Source organism: Spermophilus citellus (assembly GCF_964194105.1).
Source record: "Spermophilus citellus genome assembly, chromosome: 6".
Taxonomy (NCBI): domain Eukaryota; kingdom Metazoa; phylum Chordata; class Mammalia; order Rodentia; family Sciuridae; genus Spermophilus; species Spermophilus citellus.
In genome coordinates, this window is record NC_138187.1 from 9,488,865 (window position 1) to 9,510,416 (window position 21,552).

At 51.6% G+C, this 21,552-nt stretch overlaps 1 protein-coding gene across 1 annotated transcript in view; it reads left to right on the forward strand.

Annotated features, from left to right (window-relative positions):
* Positions 1–21,185, forward strand: part of SNX29 (sorting nexin 29) — a 388,450-nt gene extending 367,265 nt beyond the window's left edge. Inside the window, exons 20-21 of the mRNA XM_081298376.1 lie at positions 3,517–3,656; positions 20,948–21,185. Of these exons, the coding sequence (XP_081154502.1) occupies positions 3,517–3,656; positions 20,948–21,077 (270 nt within the window). The 3' untranslated portion in view covers positions 21,078–21,185. The remainder of the gene's footprint in view (positions 1–3,516; positions 3,657–20,947) is intronic.
* The last annotated feature ends 367 nt before the right edge of the window (positions 21,186–21,552 follow it).

The following is a 21,552-nucleotide window of genomic DNA, read 5'->3' on the forward strand; positions in this document are numbered from 1 at the left end:
GCTCTGGAAACCCAAATGCTCCTAAATACAACTAGCTATTAAATGGCATCAACCAATTAGCAGTGATTTTATTAGAGGTGATAATGGTGTTGTGGTTAAATAGGAAAATGTTCTTAAGTGTTTAGAAACATACACTCAGGTAGGCACGATGGCTGCGATCTACTTTAAAACACTCTAGCAAAGAGGATGAAGCAGATGGGGAGAAGGGCTGAAACCATTAGACGAAGCGTTATGGAGATTCGTTAAAATTTGCTGTTTTGACATCTTAAATTTTTTTTATTCTATCCCATGTGTATTTTTAAAAATTTGTTCTTTTTAGCTATACATGATGGTAGAGTGTATTTTGGCATATTATACACATGCAGAGTATGACTTACTCTCGTTAGGGTCCCATTCTAGTACATGATGTGGAGTTACACATCCTTGCACACTCCCAGTAACACACTTCCTCTAGGCACTTACCCTCTATAGTTACCACCCAGTTAATCCATGTAAGTGGGTCAATCTACTGGTTAGGATACACCTCTTGTTATATGAACAGAGGAGAGTTATGTCTGATTCGTCCTATTGTCCTTCCTATTCCCATCTCCCTCCCTTTCCTCTTGATGTCTTTAAAGATTTTCATTAAAAAAAAAAAATCATAGCCACAGGAAACCATAGGCTTCTATGACTCATTTCGAGGTCTTCCATGACTGTCAGGTCACCTTCTACCCAGTAACGTGCAGAGATTCAGGTGGAGATTAGAAGGAGACCCCAAGGAAATGGCACCCAGGACAGAGGCTGGAGGTCACGCAGCCCTGCTGCCTTGGCACAGAGGTGGTAGGTGGCTTCTGTTAAAGCCAACCTCGAAGTGGAATCTGAACAGAATCCTGGCTGGGGAAGCCTGGTGTAGAGGAAGCTGCAGATCTTTCTTGTGCAGGTTGAGGGAGGCTATCACTTTGAGCCCCTGGGCAAGACCCTCCCCCTCATGAGCCTCAGGTGTCAGCCTGGGTCGGTCCAGCACCGAGGGCCCCAGATGAAGACTTCAAGATCCTGTTGCTTCCTTTGAACAGCTCAGGCAAACGGCGCTTGGTTTTCAAGTGGAGACGGCTGCCACGGTGGCTGTGCTCACAGCAGGACCTGGCACTGTAAGGCCTGGGCCTGGGCATTAGGGTTTTCCCCTAGAGGAACCCCAATCTTGGCCAAGTCGCTGTTGGCTGGGGGAAGGGCGAGAGGAGGTTTTAGATAAGTGCTGAGGGCACATTAGACTCTAGGGTGGAGGCCTCCGTGGTCTCTTTCCCAGGACTCCGTGGCTCAGCCCCACAGGAAGCCTGAGAGACCATCTGTAATCTCTTCTTGTTAAGAGTGTTTTGAGCATCCCCTTGCAAAAAAGGAATCTTCCCAGGCTCTTCCAGGGCTGATTAGCTCTTTCTCGTCTTCCTGCAGCAGCCTCTCAAGCTGTCTTCGAGGGTTTCTTGTGCAGATTAAAAACGAGACTTGATGAGCCCCGTTCAGCTCTGACCTGGTGCAGTAGCCACCTTCCTGAGGAAGGGTGTGTAATCGCTTACTGAGGGTGGGGGCTCGGGGACTGTTCAGTCCGCCCTCGCGCTGTGACCAAAAGACCTGACGAGGACAACAGAGGAGGAAAAGTGTTCTGGCTCCTGGTTTCAGTGGTTCAGTTCATTGTCGGCCGACTCCGCTCTAAGTCCGAGATGAGGAGGAACATCATGGCAGAGGAAAGCGGCTCAGCCCATGGCAAGCAGGAAGCAGAGCTCTGCTCACCGGTGACAAAACATAAACCCCAAAGGCACACTCCCAGTGACATACTTCCTCTAGCCACGCCCTGTCCCCTGTGGTCTCTGATTAGGACACACCTGGTTACTTCATGATGACACAACGCTCTTGCACTGTCTCACAGGAGCTTTGGGGGGACACCTCCCATCCAAACCGTGACAGACACCAGAGAACACAACCTGGCATGCAGAGCCCCAGTGGCTTTGGCTTGGGAGGGCCCTCGCCTTTCTGGGCCCGGTGTCTTCCTCATCCACACACAGTTGCCTCTCCAGGTTATGTGGGATTCCAGCCACTGGCCAGGGACCCTCTGGCAGTGATGCTAGTGACCCATGGCCATTCGAGTGCTGCCATCCTCTGGGGAAGGTTTTCAAAGATGCACTCATCAGGGGGTGACTTTGGGTGGCCCCAAGGGGCTCCTGCTGGCAGCACAGGTTTCCCGGTGCCCAGAGATGAGGGTGTCTGGTGAAGTCTGAATTTCAGATGAACGACCGACAGTTTCTCAGTGTGGTGTCCCCGCGCAGCATGGCAGGTTCCCTCTCGGCTGGAAGTGCATTTGTTGTTTGTCCGAAGTTCACATGGCGCTGGGCATCCTGTGTCTTCATTTGGTAACTGCTGACCGTAGATTAAAAATACCAGGTCCTTGGCAGGGCTTCGTAGGAATGCTCTGGCGGAGACTGGGTGCCAGACAGGTTTTCTAGGTGCCGTCTCAGCACATGGCCTCGTTAGACAGGTTCTACTGAGCCCCTGCCACAGACCAGCTTTGTGTCAGCACGGGGACCAGAGGGGGGTGCCCCCGCAATCCACAGGGCCGGGGGTGAGGTGCTACATGAGTGAGACTACAGGGTGAAACAGCCCTGCCACTGCCCTCTCCCTGCTCGTTGTTGACACACCCCTGTGGTCTTTAGCCCAGAAGGAGCTTCTTCAGAGGAAGCCTTGGCTGGCGCCCATACAGCCCAGGGTGTCTTTGTTGAGCCAGGGCCCACCAGTGCAGTGGGGCGCAGTGGGGCTGGCTAGAGAATCTGTAGGCCCCCACTCCAAACTGTCGAGGACTTCAAGCGGGAACGGCATGGTATCACACGGCTCCAAGCACCGCCCTCTGCTGGCTTGGGGCACGTGTCTAAGAAGGCCAGGCGGTGCTGGGGAGAGGGGGCCGAGTGATGGGTGTGGAGCTCAAGCCTCTGAGTGCCCCTACCCCCGTCTTCAGGTGCTGTTCAGTGCCACCCCAGTTAGGCTGAGTCCTGTAGAGGATAGGGCACATGTGCACAACACCAGCAGGGTGCCACCAGATGTCTGAGTTTTTCAAGAAAAGGTGGAAATTGTTAATGTCATTGCTTCAGGAGGATTTTTTTATTGTTATTGAAGACGAAGATTTTTAATGACAATATTTTTAAAAACTAAGCAGAATTAATCACCTCTCCGTAGCACTGAGCGTGATTAGTACTTACGTGTTTACCTGTGTCTTCATCACTGGGTGTGAACGCCTCGGCACACGATAGCCAAGTCATGTTCTTGGTTCTGTCCTGAAACCATGCTTGGCACATTGCTGTGCCCAGGAGGGAGCGGGCACACTGCCGGAGGTTCTGACCAGCTGTCCCCGATCTGCAAATAGTTGCACCCACGCGTCCTTCCTGTTCGTAAAGCAGTGGCGAGAGACGCCCTGGAGCTGGCTGGATGAACTGATGCGGCGGGGTCCTCCTGGACAGCGGGGGGAGCCCACCCAGCACACCTTCTGTCTGTTCTCAGGATGCCAAGTTCGTAGAGGAACGGAGAAAGCAGCTCCAGAGTTACCTGCGCAGCGTCATGAACAAAGTCATCCAGATGGTGCCCGAGTTTGCTGCCAGCCCCAAGAAGGAGACCCTCACCCAGCTGATGCCCTTCTTTGTGTGAGTACCTGGGAGTGGGCACTGCTCCTTTGTCCTTTTGAGAGTTGGGGAATAAGGGGTCTGTCTGGCTCTGGTGGCCCAGCTGTGCCCAGGGAGCTGTCCTTAGTGATGAAACAGAAGTGTGGCCTCGGCGCTTCTGAGACCCTGAAGGGAGGGTTATGCAAAGTCCTCAAGTAAATTCAGGTCTGTGTTTTTGTATTTTTTAATAACTCCATCAAAGGAAAGATTCGTATTCTGTTCAGCTTTCAGATGTTGCAAAACTAGACCAAACTCGAGCTCCCGCTGGCGGGAATGACCCCAGAAACACTCAAATATGAATAAGCTTGCAACGAGGGCTAGACTCCTGCCCTTCCGTCTTAGAGAGGTCTGCATGTCCCACCCTCAGACGATCAGTCCACAGCGGCCTGTTAACAGGGCAGGTGCTGCTCTGAACTGGGTCTCCTCGTTGCAGCAGCTGACACCACACCTCTGCGGCAGCTGGTGACCACTTTGGTCACCACCTTGCCCCTAAGCAGTCCCCTGTTCTCAGTCTCCTCCTAGCTTGAGACATTTACATCCTTGGACTTGGGAGAACCAAGCGACACCATCTTGGTTTTGTAAAAACTGAGATGCTATAGAAGGCAGTTGAAGTTATGTCTAAGATGTTTTCTATGGTTCCCACAATGATAAGACCTGGGGGTGTCCACAGGTGGGACTGGACTATGACTTGCTGGGCTGGAAACAGGTTCCTCTTCCCCAGTTCCTTCAATGGCACTTGGAGGGTGTGGGGCTGTCTCGTTCAGCAGCGATGCTGTACCTCAGACGCAGACTTCTTCCTGGGGGATGTGCCCGGGACTTGCAGGTTGAACTTGCAGCAGACACTGGCAGGGCTGCCCTGCTCCGGTGCTTTCACTGCAGCCAAGATGGCAGTTTGGGTCTACTTCAGGGCTTTGGGGAGGAGACCGTTGTGTTGTGCTGCTGTGATAAAAGGCACTGCGCCCGGGCAGAGGGAGCTCTTTGGAGCGTGGCGTGCGTTTGTGATGCTTTGGGCTTGGGCCACATTGGTTCAAGGCTGCTGGCCCTGGGTTTGCACAGGGGGCGGTTTATTCTGTGGGCAGCTTTTGGAACCATGGACCAGGGCTGCTCTAGCCACAGAAGCTGACTCTTTGGATCTGGTAAAAAGCAGCTGTGTCCCCTGGGCCTCTGCCATCAGGCAAGAGACGGGAAAAGAGGTCACTGGCCCTGCCCGCTTCCAGAGGAGTGAGGCCAGGAGCCTTCTCCCGAAGTCCTCCCGACTCCACAGTGCTTTTCTTTTCTCGGCTGTGAATAATGAGCCTCGAAAAGTGAAGTGGCTGAGCCATGGTGTCACACGGGGATAGGGTACAGAGGGGAGTGTCAGTGGGGTTGATGTGGGGCCAAGGCCTCGTCACCATGTCCTCAGCGTGCAACAGAACGCTCTGAACCATGTTAACGGTGGCAGTCTCCAAGTTCAGAAGCTCAAGTGTGGTTCTCTGCACTGTCACTCACCTGACCTGCTGCCTCTCCTGGGGAGGCACTCTGGGGTGGCCTGCCACCATCAGCTTTAAAGCCCCCTGTTGTGGCTGCTGGTTGGTGCTAGCCATGGTCCTGTTCACCACCCCCTCTTTGGGGTCAACTTCTAGAGTAAAACTGCTGGAAGGTGAGATGGGGGGGGGCAGTTAAGGGACTCCAGAGGCTATGGCCTGGGGGGATGAGGACCCAGGTGACCAGCAGCCCCTCCTTTATCCATCTACCTGGTCCAGAAAGAAGGCAGTTTGGCCTCAGGATTCTGCCCTGCTAGCCATCTGTGGGAGCGGCTGCTGGGAGGGAGCGAGCAGGAGTCCTGTGTGCGCTGCTGTGTTCACTGTGGGCCTGCAGCGGTGAGGTGTGTCCCCCACCAGCTCATCTGGAACGGGTTGAGAAGTTGCTGTCATGACTGGGGACAGTGGGCGTTTGGCATGAATGACGAGGGGAGGGCTGTAGACTGGGTTTGACTCGGACCTGCCATGTGCTGATCTCGGATTCTTCCCAGTGGTTGTGCCTCTGTTTCCTCATCTGTAAAACGTGCCTGGAGACAGGCCCTAGCAGAAGGTTGGAGCACTAAACTGCAGGCCCGTGGCAAGCTCCACGGTCAGAGGTGCTCATTCTGAGGTGTTGGCAGGCATGCTCCTGGAGACATCAAGAGACCACGTAGATCGCTCCATGTGTCCCCAGGGAGCAGCAAGCTGATTAGGGAGGCAGAGGCTCAGAGGTCTGGACAATGGCATCCCTCTGCCAAGCCCTCACTCCCAGCAACCAGGCTGCCAAGTCTCCCCGCCTCCCTCACAGAGGCCCTTTTTTCTCCTCAGTAACTGGTCAGGGTGCAGAGGGTCCGATTTGATCATAACAGATAAGGCTGGGTTGTCATTAATTTTTGGTAGCATTCAAACAGCCATGTGACACAAAAGGCAAGATTGAGTCAGGCTCCGGGTTTAAATGTCCTGTTACCCATCAGCCTGAAGACCTGGCCCCCTGCCTCCGTATCCCATCTATAAAAGGGAGCTTGTGGCAAAGACCTTACAGTTTTGTGGAAAGAATCCTGAAAAGTGTCACTTAGCAGGTGTCTTCCAAGGGGAAGACGTGTTCACTGCAGTCACTTTACCCCCAAAGGCCGAGTTGCAGGGCGATGGCCCCACGGCCCACCCTGCCCCGCGTCTTACTCGAGAACAGCTGAAAGTGGTCTGAAGAAGGGGAAGCAAGTTAGAGGCGTGGCCATCTGCCAGCTGGCTGGCCGCCCTTCGCAGACTGCCTTCTTGTCCCAGCAAAGTACAATGGCTTTCTTCTCCATGGGCAACGCCATCTCACACTCGATAAGTGACATCTAGGGCAGTAACAGAGCACCTGCCTTCTTGGGTGATCAGTCAGCTACTGGCATGTTGACGCTATGTGACAGTAGCATGTTGCCCGTGCTGCTCCTGGCCAGCCTCGACGGGGCAGAGTGGACAGCCAGCGGGCCTTCATCCTGGCTACCAACTCCCAGTTGCCTCTGCCCTGGGCACGTAGAGCAGAGATCAGGGCAGCCCACTCAGAGACTGGGGGAGGGCATCTCAGTGTCACATGGCAACAAATGACACGTGGGTGAGGGAGTGATGGGGGTCACCACGGACCAGTGGCTTGTCCTAGGCAGCTGCAGGAGGGTGCCTATGGGCATGTGACATGGCAGTGGCATTGCCCGTGGAGGGAAGAGCCATGAGCCGGGGCCCAGCCTCCGGAACAGGGCTGGTCAGAGGGCTGCTCGCCTCTAAACACTCAGGCTGACTTGCCAGAACCCACCTTTGGTTGCCTGTCCAGCTCTTCTCATTGCCCATGCAGAGGTGTGGGCAGCTGCCTCTGCTGGACCTCTCCAGCCCCATCCTCGCCCTCCTGCATCCTTGGGCTCTGTCTTTCCAAGAATGGTGCATCTACGGATAGTATACAGCCTCCTGCCCTTGGCATGGTTCCCTTGGGAGTCCCCCAGGCTGCAGGGCAGGTCAGGTGTGAAGTCCACGAGTGGACGCAGCGCAGCTTTTCCATTCATAAGACGTGATGTTGCTAGTAGAGGTTGCTAGTTTTCATTTTCCTAGAGAGTGGGGTGTTGGGTCATTGGGTAAACGGCGACTGGCAAGCTCTGTGGGCCAGAGTGACAGTGACGTTGCCCCCCCCAGCAGTGGGACACCGTTGCTCTGCATCCTGGGTGTCTCTTCGTAGTCCTGCAGGAGGCGGCACTATTCTCCTTGGGCAGCACCTCGTGAGCCTGCCTGGCGCCACCTGCCCCTCGGGTTTTCTGTCCATTTCACACAGTTAAGTTTGGGAAGTTCAAGTCCTTTGTCAGGTACGGTCTTTCAGCCTGGATTTTGCTTTGGATGTCATGTCTAAAAAAACTGCCTAAACCAGGGCACAGACTTTCTCCTGAATATTTTAACTTTGCATCCAGCTCTGTTAACTTGAGCGTGACGACTGGGTCAGGGTTCACATCCTTCCCACAAATGAGCCCATGTGGGGCCAGTGGAGAGGACAGGGAGGAAGAGGAGCACTGGGGGTCTGTCCCACCGCTCTTCTGATGGTTTTTTCTAATTCTCTATTGTCATTGTGTCAAGTTTAATGGCTGAGGCAGGGCTAGTTCCTTCTGGAGCCTTCTCCAGCTTCTAGCAGCTGCCCACACGTGGCCCCTTCCTGTGTCAGTGCAACTTCTACTGTCCTTGAACTCGGTCTTGGCTAGTCCGAGGGCCCTGACACTCTGGTGTTTGTTACTCTGGCACCACAGGGCGGAGTGGGGATAAAGAGCCTGATGCCACCACCCCACCAACCTCAGTGCACAAAGACCAGAAAGTATGGGGCACTTCTGGGTTCGAGTCCTCAGTCTGTGGCTCAGGTGCAGAGGGCAGGGTGACCTGTCCATTTTTGCAAAATGGCAGAGATAACCCAACTGGATACAGCTAACCTGAAACAGGACACCAGAGGGGGATTGTTCAACCCAGGAAGGATAACGGGGGGAGTTCTGGGTTGATCGATGGATAATTATATTTACTTTTTTTTAAAATTTATTGTTGGTCGTTCAAAACATTACAAAGTTCTTAATATATCATATTTCACAATTTGATTCAAGTGGGTTATGAACTCCCATTTTTACCCCGTATACCAATTGCTGTGTCACATCAGTTACACTTCCATTGATTTACATATTGCCATTCTAGTGACTGATGTATTCTGCTGTTTATCCTATTCTCTACTATCCCCCTTCCCCTCCCCTCCCCTGTAAATCATTTCTTCACTAGTATTATTTTTCTCTTACCCCTCCTTTCCTCTTATATGTAATTGTGTATGACCCTGAGGCTCACCTTCCAATTCCATGCGATTTCCCTTCTCTCTCCCTTTCCCTCCCACCTATCGTCCCTGTTTAATGTTAATCATCTTCTCAAGCTCTTCATCCCTACCCTGTCCTTGGTTACTCCCCTTATATCAAAGAAGTCATTTGGCATTTGTTTTTTAAGGATTGGCTAGCTTCGCTTAGCATAATCTGCTCTAATGCCATCCATTTCCCTCCAAATTCTATGATTTGTCCTTTTTTAATGCAGAGTAATACTCCATTGTGTATAAATGCCACATTTTTTTATCCATTCATCTATTGAAGGGCATCTAGGTTGGTTCCACAATCTTGCTATCGTGAATTGTGCTGCTATGAACATCGATGTAGCAGTGTCCCTGTAGCATGCTCTTATTAGGTCTTTAGGGAATAGACCTAGAAGGGGAATAGCTGGGTCAAATGGTAGTTCCATTCCCAGCTTTCCAAGAAATCTCCATACTGCTTTCCAAATTGGCTGCACCAATTTGCAGTCCCACCAACAATGAACAAGTGTACCCTTTTCCCCGAATCCTCGCCAGCACTTGTTGTTGTTGGACTTCCTAATGGCTGCCAATCTTACTGGAGTGAGGTGGTATCTTAGGGTGGTTTTGATTTGCATTTCTCTGACTGCTAGTGATGGTGAGCATTTTTTCATGTACTTGTTAATTGATTGTATGTCCTCCTCTGAGAAGTGTCTGTTCAGGTCCTTGGCCCATTTGTTGATTGGGTTATTTGTTATCTTATTATCTAATTTTTTGAGTTCCTTGTATACTCTGGATATTAGGGCTCTATCTGAAGTGTGTGGAGTAAAGATTTGTTCCCAGGATGTAGGCTCCCTGTTTATCTCTTATTGTTTCTTTTGCTGAGAAAAAACTTTTTAGTTTGAGTAAGTCCCATTTGTTGATTCTAGTTGTTAACTCTTGTGCTATGGGTGTCCTATTGAGGAATTTGGAGCCCGACCCCACAGTATGTAGATCATAGCCAACTTTTTCTTCTATCAGACGCCGTGTCTGATTTAATATTAAGCTCCTTAATCCATTTTGAGTTAACTTTTGTGCATGGCGAGAGAAAGGGATTCAGTTTCATTTTGATGCAAATGGATTTCCAGTTTTCCCAGCACCATTTGTTGAAGATGCTGTCCTTCCTCCAGTGCATGCTTTTAGCCCCTTTATCAAATATAAGATAGTTGTAGTTTTGTGGATTGGTTACTGTGGCCTCTATTCTGTACCATTGGTCCACCCGCCTGTTTTGGTATCAGTACCATGCTGTTTTTGTTACTATTGCTCTGTAGTATAGTTTGAAGACTGGTATCGCTATACCGCCTGATTCACACTTCCTGCTTAGCATTGTTTTTGCTATTCTGGGTCTTTTATTATTCCATATGAATTTCCTGATTGTTTTATCTATTTCTACAAGAAATGCTGTTGGGATTTTGATTGGGATAGCATTGAACTTATAGAGAACTTTTGGTAATATCGCCATTTTGATGTTAGTTCTGCCTATCTATGAACAAGGAATATTTTTCCATCTTCTGAGGTCTTCTATCTCTCTCTTCAGGGTTCTGTAGTTTTCATTGTATAGGTCTTTCACCTCTTTTGTTAGGTTAATTCCCAAGTATTTTATTTTTTGGGGGGATATTGTGAATGGAGTAGTTGTCCTCATTTCCGTTTCAGAGGATTTGTCGCTGATATACAAGAATGCATTTGATTTATGCGTGTTGATTTTATATCCTGCCACTTTGCTGAATTCATTTATTAGCTCTAATAGTTTCTTTGTAGACCCTTTTGGGTCTGTTAGGTATAGAATCATGTCATCTGCAAATAGTGATAATTTAAGTTCTTCTTTTCCTATTTTTATGCCTTTAATTTCTTTCGTCTGTCTAATTGCTCTGGCCAGTGTTTCGAGGACTATGTTGAACAGAAGTGGTGAGAGAGGGGGCATCCCTGTCTTGTTCCAGATTTTAGAGGGAATGCCTTCAATTTTTCTCCATTCAGAATGATGCTGGCCTGTGGCTTATCATAGATTGCTTTTACAATGTTGAGGTATGATCCTGTTATCCCTAATTTTTCTAGAGTTTTGAACATAAAGGGATGCTGTACTTTGTCGAATGCTTTTTCTGCATCTATCGAGATGATCATATGGTTCTTATTTTTAAGTCTATTGATGTGGTGAATAACATTTATTGATTTCCGTATATTGAACCAGCCTTGCATCCTAGGGATGAATCCTACTTGATCATGGTGTATAATTTTTTTGATATGATTTTGAATCCGATTCGCCAGAATTTTGAGGATTTTTGCATCTAGGTTCATTAGAGATATTGGTCTGTAGTTTTCTTTCTTTGAAGTGTCTCTGTCTGGTTTAGGCATCAGGGTGATGTTGGCCTCGTAGAATGTATTTGGAAGTTCTCCCTCTTTTTCTATTTCCTGGAATAGCTTGAAAAGTATTGGTGTTAGTTCCTCTTTAAAGGTTTTGTAAAACTCTGCTGTATACCCATCCGGTCCTGGGCTTTTCTTAGTTGGTAGTCTTTTGATGGTTTCTTCTATTTCCTCTATTGTTATTGGTCTGTTTAGGTTGTCTATATCTTCCTGACTCAATCTGGGCAGATCATATGACTTAAGAAATTTATCTATGCCTTCACTATCTTCTATTTTATTGGAGTATAAGGATTCAAAATATTTTCTGATTATCTTCTGTATTTCTGAAGTGTCTGTTGTGATTATGCCTTTTTCATCCCATATGCTAGTAATTTGGGTTCTCTCTTCTTCTCTTCGTTAGCATGGCTAAGGGTCTGTCGATTTTATTTATTTTTTCAAAGAACCAACTTTTGGTTTTGTCAATTTTTTCAATTGTTTCTTTCGTTTCAATTTCATTAATTTCCGCTCTGATTTTAATTATTTCTTGCCTTCTACTTCTTTTGCTGTTGTTTTGCTCTTCTTTTTCTAGGATTTTGAGATGAAATATGAGATCATTTATTTGTTGGTTTTTTCTTTTTTTAAGGAATGAGCTCCAAGCAATGAATTTTCCTCTTAGAACTGCTTTCAATGTGTCCCATAGATTCCGATATGTTGTGCCTGTGTTTTCATTTAACTCTAAGAAGTTTTTAATTTCCTCCTTGATGTCTTCTATAACCCATTGATCATTCAGTAACCTATTGTTCATTCTCCAAGTGATGCATGATTTTTCCTTCCTTCTTTTATCGTTCATTTTCAGTTTCATTCCATTATGATCAGATAAGATGCATGGTATTATCTCTCCTTTATATTGTCTAAGAGTTGCCCTGTGACATAATATATGATCTATTTTTGAGAAGGATCCATGTGCTGCTGAGAAAAAAGTGTAACTACTTGATGTTGGGTGGTATATTCTATATATGTCAATTAAGTCTAGGTTGTTAATTGTGTTATTGAGTTCTATAGTTTCCTTATTTAACTTTTGTTTGGAAGATCTGTCCAGTGGTGAGAGAGGTGTGTTGAAGTCTCCCATGATTATTGTATGGTGGTCTATTAGACTCTTGAACTTGATAAGAGTTTGCTTGATGAACATAGCTGCACCATTGTTTGGGGCATATATATTTATGATTGTTATGTCTTGTTGGTGTATGGTTCCCTTGAGCAGTATGCAGTGTCCTTCTTTATCCCTTTTGATTAACTTTGGCTTGAAATCTATTTTATTTGATATGAGTATGGACACTCCTGCTTGTTTCTGCAGTCCATATGAGTGGTATGATTTTTCCTAACCTTTCACCTTCAGTCTATGTATATCTTTTCCTATCAAATGCGTCTCCTGTAGGCAACATATTGTTGGGTCTTGTTTTGTGATCCATTCGACTAGCCTGTCTCTCTTAATTGGTGAGTTTAAGCCATTAACATTTAGGGTTGTTATTGAGATTTGGTTTGTTCCTCCAGCCATATTTGTTTATTAATGTTACTAAACCTGATTTGTTTTCCTCTTTGATTACTTTCCCCCCTTTACTGTCCTACCTCCCACTGATGGTTTTCAATGTTGTTTTTGATTTCCTCTTCCTGTAATGTTTTGCCAAGGATTTTTTGAAGAGATGGTTTTCTAGCTGCAAATTCTTTTAACTTTTGTTTATCGTGGAAGGTTTTAATTTCATCTTCCATCCTGAAGCTTAATTTCGCCGGATACACGATTCTTGGTTGGAACCCATTTTCTTTCAGTGTTTGAAAAATGTTATTCCAGGATCTTCTAGCTTTCAGAGTCTGTGTTGAGAGATCAGCTGTTATCCTGATTGGTTTACCCCTAAATGTAATCTGCTTTCTTTCTCTTGTAGCTTTTAAAATTCTCTCCTTATTCTGTATGTTGGGCATCTTCATTATAATGTGTCTAGGTGTGGATCTCTTATGATTTTGCACTTTCGGCGTCCTGTAGGCTTCTAGGATTTGGGATTCTGTCTCATTCTTCAAGTCTGGGAAGTTTTCTCGTATTATTTCATTGAATAGATTGTTTATTCCTTTGGTTTGGAGCTCTGTGCCTTCGTGAATCCCAATGACTCTTAAGTTTGGTCTTTTAATGTTATCCCATATTTCTTGGATGTTCTGTTCATGGTTTCTTAGCAGACTTGCTGAGCTGTCTATGTTCTTTTCATTGTCTGATGTTCTATCTTCTAAGTGATCTACTCTGCTGGTAGTATTGTCAACTGAGGTTTTAATTTGGTTTATTGCTTCCTGCATTTCTAGGATTTCTATTTGTTTGTTTTTTATTACCTCTATCTCCCTGTGAAATTGGTCTTTTACTTCCTGGATTTGTTTCTGTAGTTCCTTGTCAAAGTGATCTTTCATTGTCTGGTTTTGCTGTCTCATGTCTTCCTTGAGACTCCAGATCATCTGAAGCATGTATATCCTGAACTCTTTAATCAGACATTCCATCTGTTGCAGCTATTACCTCTTCTAGAGTTGAGTTGACCTGCATTGCTTGTGGTCCTTTCTTTCCTTGTCATTTCATACTGCTCGCGTTTCTTTCTGCTTGGTGAAACTGTTGTGTTTTTGAAATTTTCCCCCTATTTATTTATATTGCTCTTGTATAGTTGGGAGATCTCTCTTGCAGGGCGGGTAGTGGCTGTGCTCCTCCTCTAATTAGGGTGATCTATCTACCACGCTGGTTGGTCGCAGGTCTGCCCACCCTGCGGGCGCGGGTGGCAGCTCTACTCTGCCCCCACTCCAATTGTGGTGACGTAACTACCACGCCCTCGGGTCGTTGGACATGATCCGGATGCGGGCAGCAGCTCTGCTCCGCCCCTACTCCAATTGGTGTGACGTGTCTACCACGCTGGTTGGCCTCTAAGCCTGTTCCGCCGGTGGGTCACAGATCTGCCTACCTTGCGGGCTCGGGCGGCAGTTCTGCTCAACCCCCACTCCCAGTGGGGGTACCTAACTGCCTCTCCAACAAGTCGCTGGGCCTTTTCCGGACACAGGCGGCGGCTCTGCTCAACTCCCACTCTAACCAGTGTGACGTGACTGCCTCGATGCTACTTGTCCACCACACTGGCAGGCTGCCGGGCCTGTCCTGCCAGTGGGTCGCAGGTCTGCTTACCTTGCAGGCTCACACGGCGGCTCTTCACAGCCCCCACTCCAAATGGGGTGACTTGGCTACCGCGCAGTCTGGTCGCTGGTCCTGTTCCAGGCGTGGGCGGCTACTCTCCTCGGCCCCAGCTGCAGTCGGGGTGTCGTGATACCACGCCGGCGGGTCACTTGGCCTGCTCTGGGCGCAGGTGGCAGTTCCACTCTGCCCCCCAGGCCCCCACAGCACCCAGCAGGACCCGGACCGAGAAGCAGACCCTGTAGGTTCCCCTGTCCTGGGCCAAAGCAGCTTCGGGAGCCAGAACCCGGCCTCTCCTATCCCCGCCACGCTCTGCTAGGAGCAGGCTCCACAGAGCAACCACCGCGGATTCCCAAGCCCCAGGCCAAAGCAGCCCCGGGAGACCAAGCCTGGCCACTCCAAACTCTCCCGGCTCGGTGCATGCTCCGCTAGGAGCAGGGTCAAAGACGCAGTCCCCGCGGGCTCCCCAGCCCCGGGCCAAAACTGTTCCGGGAGTCAGAGCGCCCCCACCCCTCAGCGCACGTTCCACCTGGAGCTGGCGTCAGCTCGCAGTCCCCGCAGGTTCCCCAGCCCTGGGCTAAAGCAGTTTCGGGAGCCAGAACCCGGCCTCTCCGATCCCAGCCACGCTCTGCTAAGAGCAGGCTCCACAGAGCGACCCCTGCGGGTTCCCGAGCCCCAGGTCAAAGCAGCCCCGGAAGCCCGAGCCCAGTCGCTCCAAACTCTCCCGGCTCGGTGCACGCTCCGCTAGGAGCAGGGTCAAAGACGCAGTCCCCGCGGGCTCCCCAGCCCCGGGCCAAAACTGTTCCGGGAGTCAGAGCCCTGCCGCCCCTCAGCGCATGTTCCACTTGGAGCTGGCGTCGGCACGCAGTCCCCACAGGTTCCCCCGCCCTGGGGCGCAGCAGCCCGGGGAACCAGAATCCGGCCGCTCAAAGTCCGGCGCACACCTTGCCAAGAGCAAGCCCCGAAGAGTAGTCTCAGGTTCTCCAGTCCCGAGCCTGAGCGATCTGTCTGCGAGACGCAGGCAAATACCAGCCTGGAATCACCTGTTCCGTAGTTGAATGAGCTGAGATCAGTAGAAAACAGGGATCATTACATCAGCTCTCCAAGATGGCGGCTGCTGTCCTCCTCCGTGGTCCGACCGGTGTCGAGAATCGAACTGTACCGCTTCTCTCCTGTCTCAAAGCCGTAACTCAGCACTAAGCACGGCCAGTGCACCGCTGGCAGGAGCCCCCAGAATCCGCATCGCTGTACTCCCGCTTCGCTACTTCGCCGCTACTCAGCGCGCGCCCCAGACTCCATCCGCGGGGCGGTCCGCCGAGCAGGTTCTGCTACCCTCCGTGCGGAGAAATCACCCGCAACCGAGCCCCCGCAGTCGAGTCCCGCACACTGGAAATCCGTCCTTTAGATTCTGGAGCACCTTGATTTCACTGGAAATTCCCAACAAGGTAGCCTTCAGCCGTTTCACCTCGTCTTTCTCCCACACAGTGATGCACTCCCATCGCCGCCATCTTCCAAAGTCCTCGATGGATAATTATAAACAGTTACTAGGGAGAAGTGTGTTTCCTGATACATCTAGAACCACTGTGATTAAAACTATTGTTTTGACTGGAAAATTAACAAAACATGATAAAATTAGAGACATTTAAGTAACTACTCATGCAAGTACATTTATCAAAGGAAGTTTTACATATAATCGATTAAGATGAGCTTTCAAAAATACATGAAAATCAGTCTAAACACTAAAAGCTGAAGACCATGCTCATTTGGTTCTCTGGGAACGAGCAGGGAGGCAGCCTGAAGCCCACCCCGTGGTGCTTACCAGGAAGGCACCTGCTGTGTGCGTCACCCCATCTCAAACACTGCGAGTTCAAGAGCAGGAAGTGGCCAGGAGGACCTGGGTGTCAGGTGGCGATTGCTGTGGAGAAAAAGTGGGGGCTGGGGAAGGCAGAGGCACACCCATGCCAAGGCCCCGACAGTGCCCAGCCAGACTGGGGAGGACACTCAAGTCCTATGCAATCTGTGGTCAAGGGGGCGCCCTGCCAGCCCCAGAGGAGGAGAAGGAAACAGTCACAGGATGGCATTTGGCTGCTGCACTCTGAAGGCAGACCCAACTAGATCTGCTCAGTGGGGATGTGAGGAGTCTGGGACATGTCCTCAGTGTTGGCATGAGGAACAGAGCTGCTGTTTACTACAGGGGTGGGTGTGAGAGATGCCCATCAGCCGCGTGGAGTTCGGCTCCAAGGTGCAGGCTGGGCCCGTGAACAGGGGCCCTGTCATGCCACGGGCCTGGTGAGGGATCTAGGACTGAGCACAGGAGGAGCTGGCAGAAGACTGTGCACAAACGGGGCCCCGGAAGCCACAGGCGAAGGTGCTGCAGGCACCAACATGAGGTCCAGGCCTTTCCACCCTTTCTGCACCTTGGCCAGGGGCCAGCGACAACTGGGGAAAGCTGCACTGCAGCTTGGGACCAGTCACATCCTCATCAGTGGTGGGGCTTTGGGTGATGCTGTCCCACCATGCTGGAATCCATGAGGGGGTGGCTGGTGCACAGAGGGTTGGGGACAGCTAGCCCAAGAGTGCAAAGCTCCAGGCCAGGGTCACCCTAGCAAGGCAGCTTTGAGAACGCCCCCTCACCCTGTAAACACCGTCAGGTCTCCCCCCGATAGTCTCTCCTGGGGCCACATTTTGCCTTTTGAGCCATTAAGGTATCAAAGGTGAAGGCGCAGCCGTAGAGAGCACAACCCGCCGGGGCTCGCCCTCTGCACTCTCAAAAGCAGGCCAACATCAGGACAGGCCTGGCTGAGCCCAGGCAGAAGGGAAGATTGCCCAGGGGGGCACAGCAGAAAGACTGGACTTTCCCCCAAGTAGCCAGACGCCTATGATAACTGCATCCCCCTTACCTCCAAGGTGGGGGTAGCGCCGTCACCTGAGCAGGCGTGGGGTTTGCAGTGAGAGGAAATAAGGCATCTTTCTTGGGAGAGCAGAAGTATGGGCACCTCCTAGCCCAGTGACAGGTTCCTTGAGGCAGCAACGGGAGGTGCTACCAAGTTCAAGCGTGGATCTTGGGTCCAAGCCTGTGTCCTCCTAGGCTTCAGCTGGGCCGGGCCCCCAGGTGACATCAGCATGTTTTCAGGGCTGTGCCACTTGAACAGGTTGGGCTGAGGATGAAGCCGATCAGTAATTCTTGGGAAATGCCATTGGTGGTGAGAAAGGCCCCCCGTCTGACCCTGGGAATGACCATGGAGGCCCTTCCCCACCTTCAGTCTCAGGGCTGTTGGTGTAGCATTTCAGGGGGCAGGTGGCTGAAGTGTGGCCTTGCTACTGCAGTGCCCCTTCATGGCCCTGAGTGGGGCAGAGAGTCCTCAAGACGGATGACCTGGGAAGGCCCCCCAGGGCCCGGGCCTCACTGCAGGTGCTGCGCCCATACCCGGGGCCGTCACCCGGCTGGATGCTGTACGTTCCTCACAAGTCTATAGAGGTGGTCACCTTTACTCAGTTTGGGCAACAAGGAACCAGAGGTGTGATAGCCAGACCCAGTAACTCGAGAGTAACTGGAGCCCAGAGAAGTCAGAGTTCTCCCGCCGTAAGGGGAGCTAGAGATGTCTCCAGGGAGCGAAGGGTCCAGCTGATAACGACAGACGTTTACCAGGGATGCGTGCTCACTGCGTCTGGACTAGATGTCGCACCTCCAGTCACATGTTCTTGGGAAGGAGAGAAAGGAACATCCTGCCCTGGTAGTCTACAGACAGCGAGTGGCCAAGGTGCGATGTGACCAGACAGCAGCACTCTCTCCTGCCCCCTAAGACGAGGGATCTTTACAGTTGGCATCTTTACAATTTACAACAGGCAATCATGGCAGGAAGAGAGAAGCCACAGCCTGGTGCCTTAGACCCCTGACATGCAGTGCTGGGGAGGGGCTCACTCTTCAACCCACATCCAGTAAGTAATTAAGCAGTAACTTGTGGCTCCAGAGGCCCAGTCCTGTGAGGAGGCGCCCTCAGCAGGTCACAGGTGGGACGCTGAAGTGTTGGGCCAGGTTCCCCCACACTCGGCCTCTTGGCCTGAGACGGGGTTGATAGCCTTCAATCCCAGCAGGCGACCGGGAGGGTTAAACGCTCTCCCACAGAGGGGTGGCCACAGGGTCGGCCTGCATGGCACCAGGCCTAGACCTCACCGTGCCACACAGGGAGGAGGCTGCCCAGGACACCTGTGCCTTCTGGTTGTGTCTGGGCCCTGCATACCCTCTGTCACCCTGATTTCAGCACTGGGAGGCCTGTTTTGGACCTATGACCTCCAACTGTGGTTGAAGGCTCAGGGTGACTTGTACCCAGCAACTCAGGAAACCCGATCCTGCCAGCTCCCCTGCCTGCTGCCATCCAGTCCTCAGTGGTGGTCCCACACTTTCTAAGGCCACCATCTCAGAGGACAGTCCACTGTAGTGTGCATTTCTTCTAGAATTGGTGCCATGAGGCCCTCTATGTGGCACCGTTGGTGGCCCTCCCTTAAGCCTCGCACACTCACCAGCCAGTATCCCCTCTCCAAGCCACACCAGGCACATCCTCTGGTCCCAACTCAGCAGGAACCCGAGATAATCAGAGGGGCTCCAGCAGAACCTGGACCCGTCTTCCTGGGCCCTGGGTGCGGGTCCTGCAGCACCTGCTGTGCCAGGGGCTTGGGGAGACTACACAGCGCTCGAAAGGCAGGGCCCAGCTCCAGGGTGGCGGAAAACTAGGCGATCCCAACTCTACCCCAGGCACAGGTTGGGTCAGCAACTGTGAAGGGGACCAGGCTGAGTGTGGGGCAAAAGAGGGGTGGTGGGCAGGGACTGGGCCCGCAGCTGCAAGGTCAGCTGGGCAGGTCTTGGGCATACAGCAGAGGGAAGAGCTCAGAGGTGGAGGTCTGACACTCAAGTCAGCATGGTGGTGAGGGGTGGAGACAGGGCCTCGCCTGGGACACCCAGCCGGATGCCTCCCTTGCACCACCCTGAGGGCTGCACCCAGCTCTAGAGAACAGCGTTGCCTAAACCCACTTAAGGGGGATCTAGCGCCTGGCGTGCTAATGTTCTGGATGCTGCTTGGGCTGAAGGAGTCGCCAAGCAAGGTCTGTCCAGCATTTAGCCTGGGGGGGGGGGCAAGGTGCGGCCTCACCTCCTTGGTACCATGTGATCATACAGCTGTGATTAATGCCCAGGGGTTAGATAGCTGGCCAGGTCCTGCAGCCACTCCCGCTCACACACAGTGCTCCAACAGAGACCAGGTGGTCCCCAAGCCTACAACACTTACCTTTGGCCCTTTAAAGTTTGCCAACCCTGGCACCAGAATGACACGGCCGGTCTCTGAAGTGACAGCTCTCCATGCTTGCGTCACAGGAGGGAGAAGTGGCCACAGCAGCAAATACTCCCCTGTCTTTAGAAAGAACAATCGGTAAGTATCCTATGCATCCACTCTATCATGTACGCTCCTGGGTGCAGTAGATAGCTCTAGAAAGATTTTGAAATTTTTTTTTAGATGATAGCCTTGGCTGCCTGGAGGACAGGGTGGGGTGGACTTGCTTTTCGACATTGCACCGCTTTCTGTGCTACCTATTCCTGAAAATAATGAAGGGGTCTGTTTCAAAAAGTGCACAGCAGCTGAAGAGCCGAGATAAGGAGGGGGCGGGGGCGGGGAGGACTCCTGCCATATCTTCTCCCCTGTGGGGAGGGAGCAGGAGCCGTCTTGGTGTCTGGTGAGCAGACCCTTCAAGTAGAAGGCGTCCCACTTTCTGGGAGGAAACCTGTGGAGGACACTCAGAATCGCCAGCCGTATTGAAAGGGGACTGTTGGGATCTGATCTTGAGGGTGCAGGACCCTATGGAAACTCAGACACCCCCAGTCCACAGGAGGCTCGTGGTGTAAAGGTTTGGGTTACAAATACGGCAAGAGCGCTGCTGAGGGACCACACAGGAGGTGGCCTGAGTCAGAAAGGCCTGGCGCTCGGGGCGCTGGGCACTCCCAGGAGCCAGTGGCACTGTAGCGGGCCTGGAGGGCAGCGCGGGAGGCTGGGCTGGGGTTATGGATTTGAGGTGAGGAACAGGGGATGGGCCTGTTGGGCTTTCAGAGCCACAGTCAACATGACCTTGAAGCCACTCTGGGCATCACCGAGTCCAGCATCACCTCCCTGGAGCAGGGATTAGAACACATCAGTGGTTCCCAGACCCCGCCTCCATCTTCACTCTGTCCACTGTTCTGATACCGTCTTTGGGTCACATGACCTGTGCACACCACAGCTCTGCTGCTGGGACCACCCCCACCTTGCAGACCCTCTCACTCCACCAGAAAACCTTGTAGCCAAGTTCACACCCTAGCTCAGGTGTCAGCTCATGGGAGAGGTCACCCCTGACCAGCCCCGTCTCCCTTTATCACAAAACTAAAGAGCCCTGATGGCAAAGAGAAGGACAATCCTGCAGCTGGGCTGTGCGTTAGCGCATCCTTCCAGTGCCGAGTCGTAACTACCCTTGGGGGTAGCAAAGGCGGCGGGTTCCTGTCTGCAGGCCATCCTTTTGGGTAGGCGTTTGGTGACATCAGTGTCCCCTCCTGGGGGTCCCGTCTCTTGCTGAGCATCTTTTATGACCTTAAATGTGTGTTTTCCAGAGAAGTTTCTCCTCTTTGGCTGTGAAATGTGCCCTTGCTGGGAGATCAAGGTGGTTGCATTACTTCATGACTCTAAAATGGGGTCCAGAATGTGGCCTCATGAGCCAGCTCAGACACACAGTTGGCTTGGGTGGATCCTCAGTGACATAGCTGAGTGGGGGAAATGGGACGTTGAGTGCTAAGTAGTGGCTGCCCCCACCAATGCCTGTGAGCCCCTAACCCTCTGATTCTCCTCCTGTCTTACAGTGACATCACCCCTCCTGGAGAGCCCCTGAACAAGAACAGCCGGCCCAAAGCGGCTTCCCGCTTCCCCAAGCTGTCCCGTGGTCATCCCAGGGAGACACGCAACGTGGAGCCCCAGAGCGGTGACCTCTGACCTCAGCAGAATCCAGATCCCAGCCACTCTGTCCCTGACTTGGCCACGGCAGCTGGCCTGACGCTTTGGAGTGATGACCACGTCCACCTGCTCAACCCAGAGAGCATGCCACCCTGATTAAACTGGTCAGTCTCAGAGCTGCCAGGCCCCTGTCCTGAGAGTGCGGCGGTTCCTCGTTGGACAGACTGGCACACGTGGCCACTGCTTGCCAAGGGCAGCAAAGCCACCTATTTCTTGCTCGGGCTGGGGTGCCCAGGCTCCACAGGCAGTCCCCTCAGAAACCACCTGAGCCTCCTTCCCACGAGGGAATTGGCCTCTTTTGAACCTGACCACCTGGCTGTACCCTCTGGACAGACAGAGCTCTGTTACCCTCCATCAGTGGTCACTGGACACCCCGTGGTATCACTCCTGCGGGCAGATATTCCCGCAGACTGTGATGGAGCCACCGGTGACATTGAACTTGGGTACTTGGCTC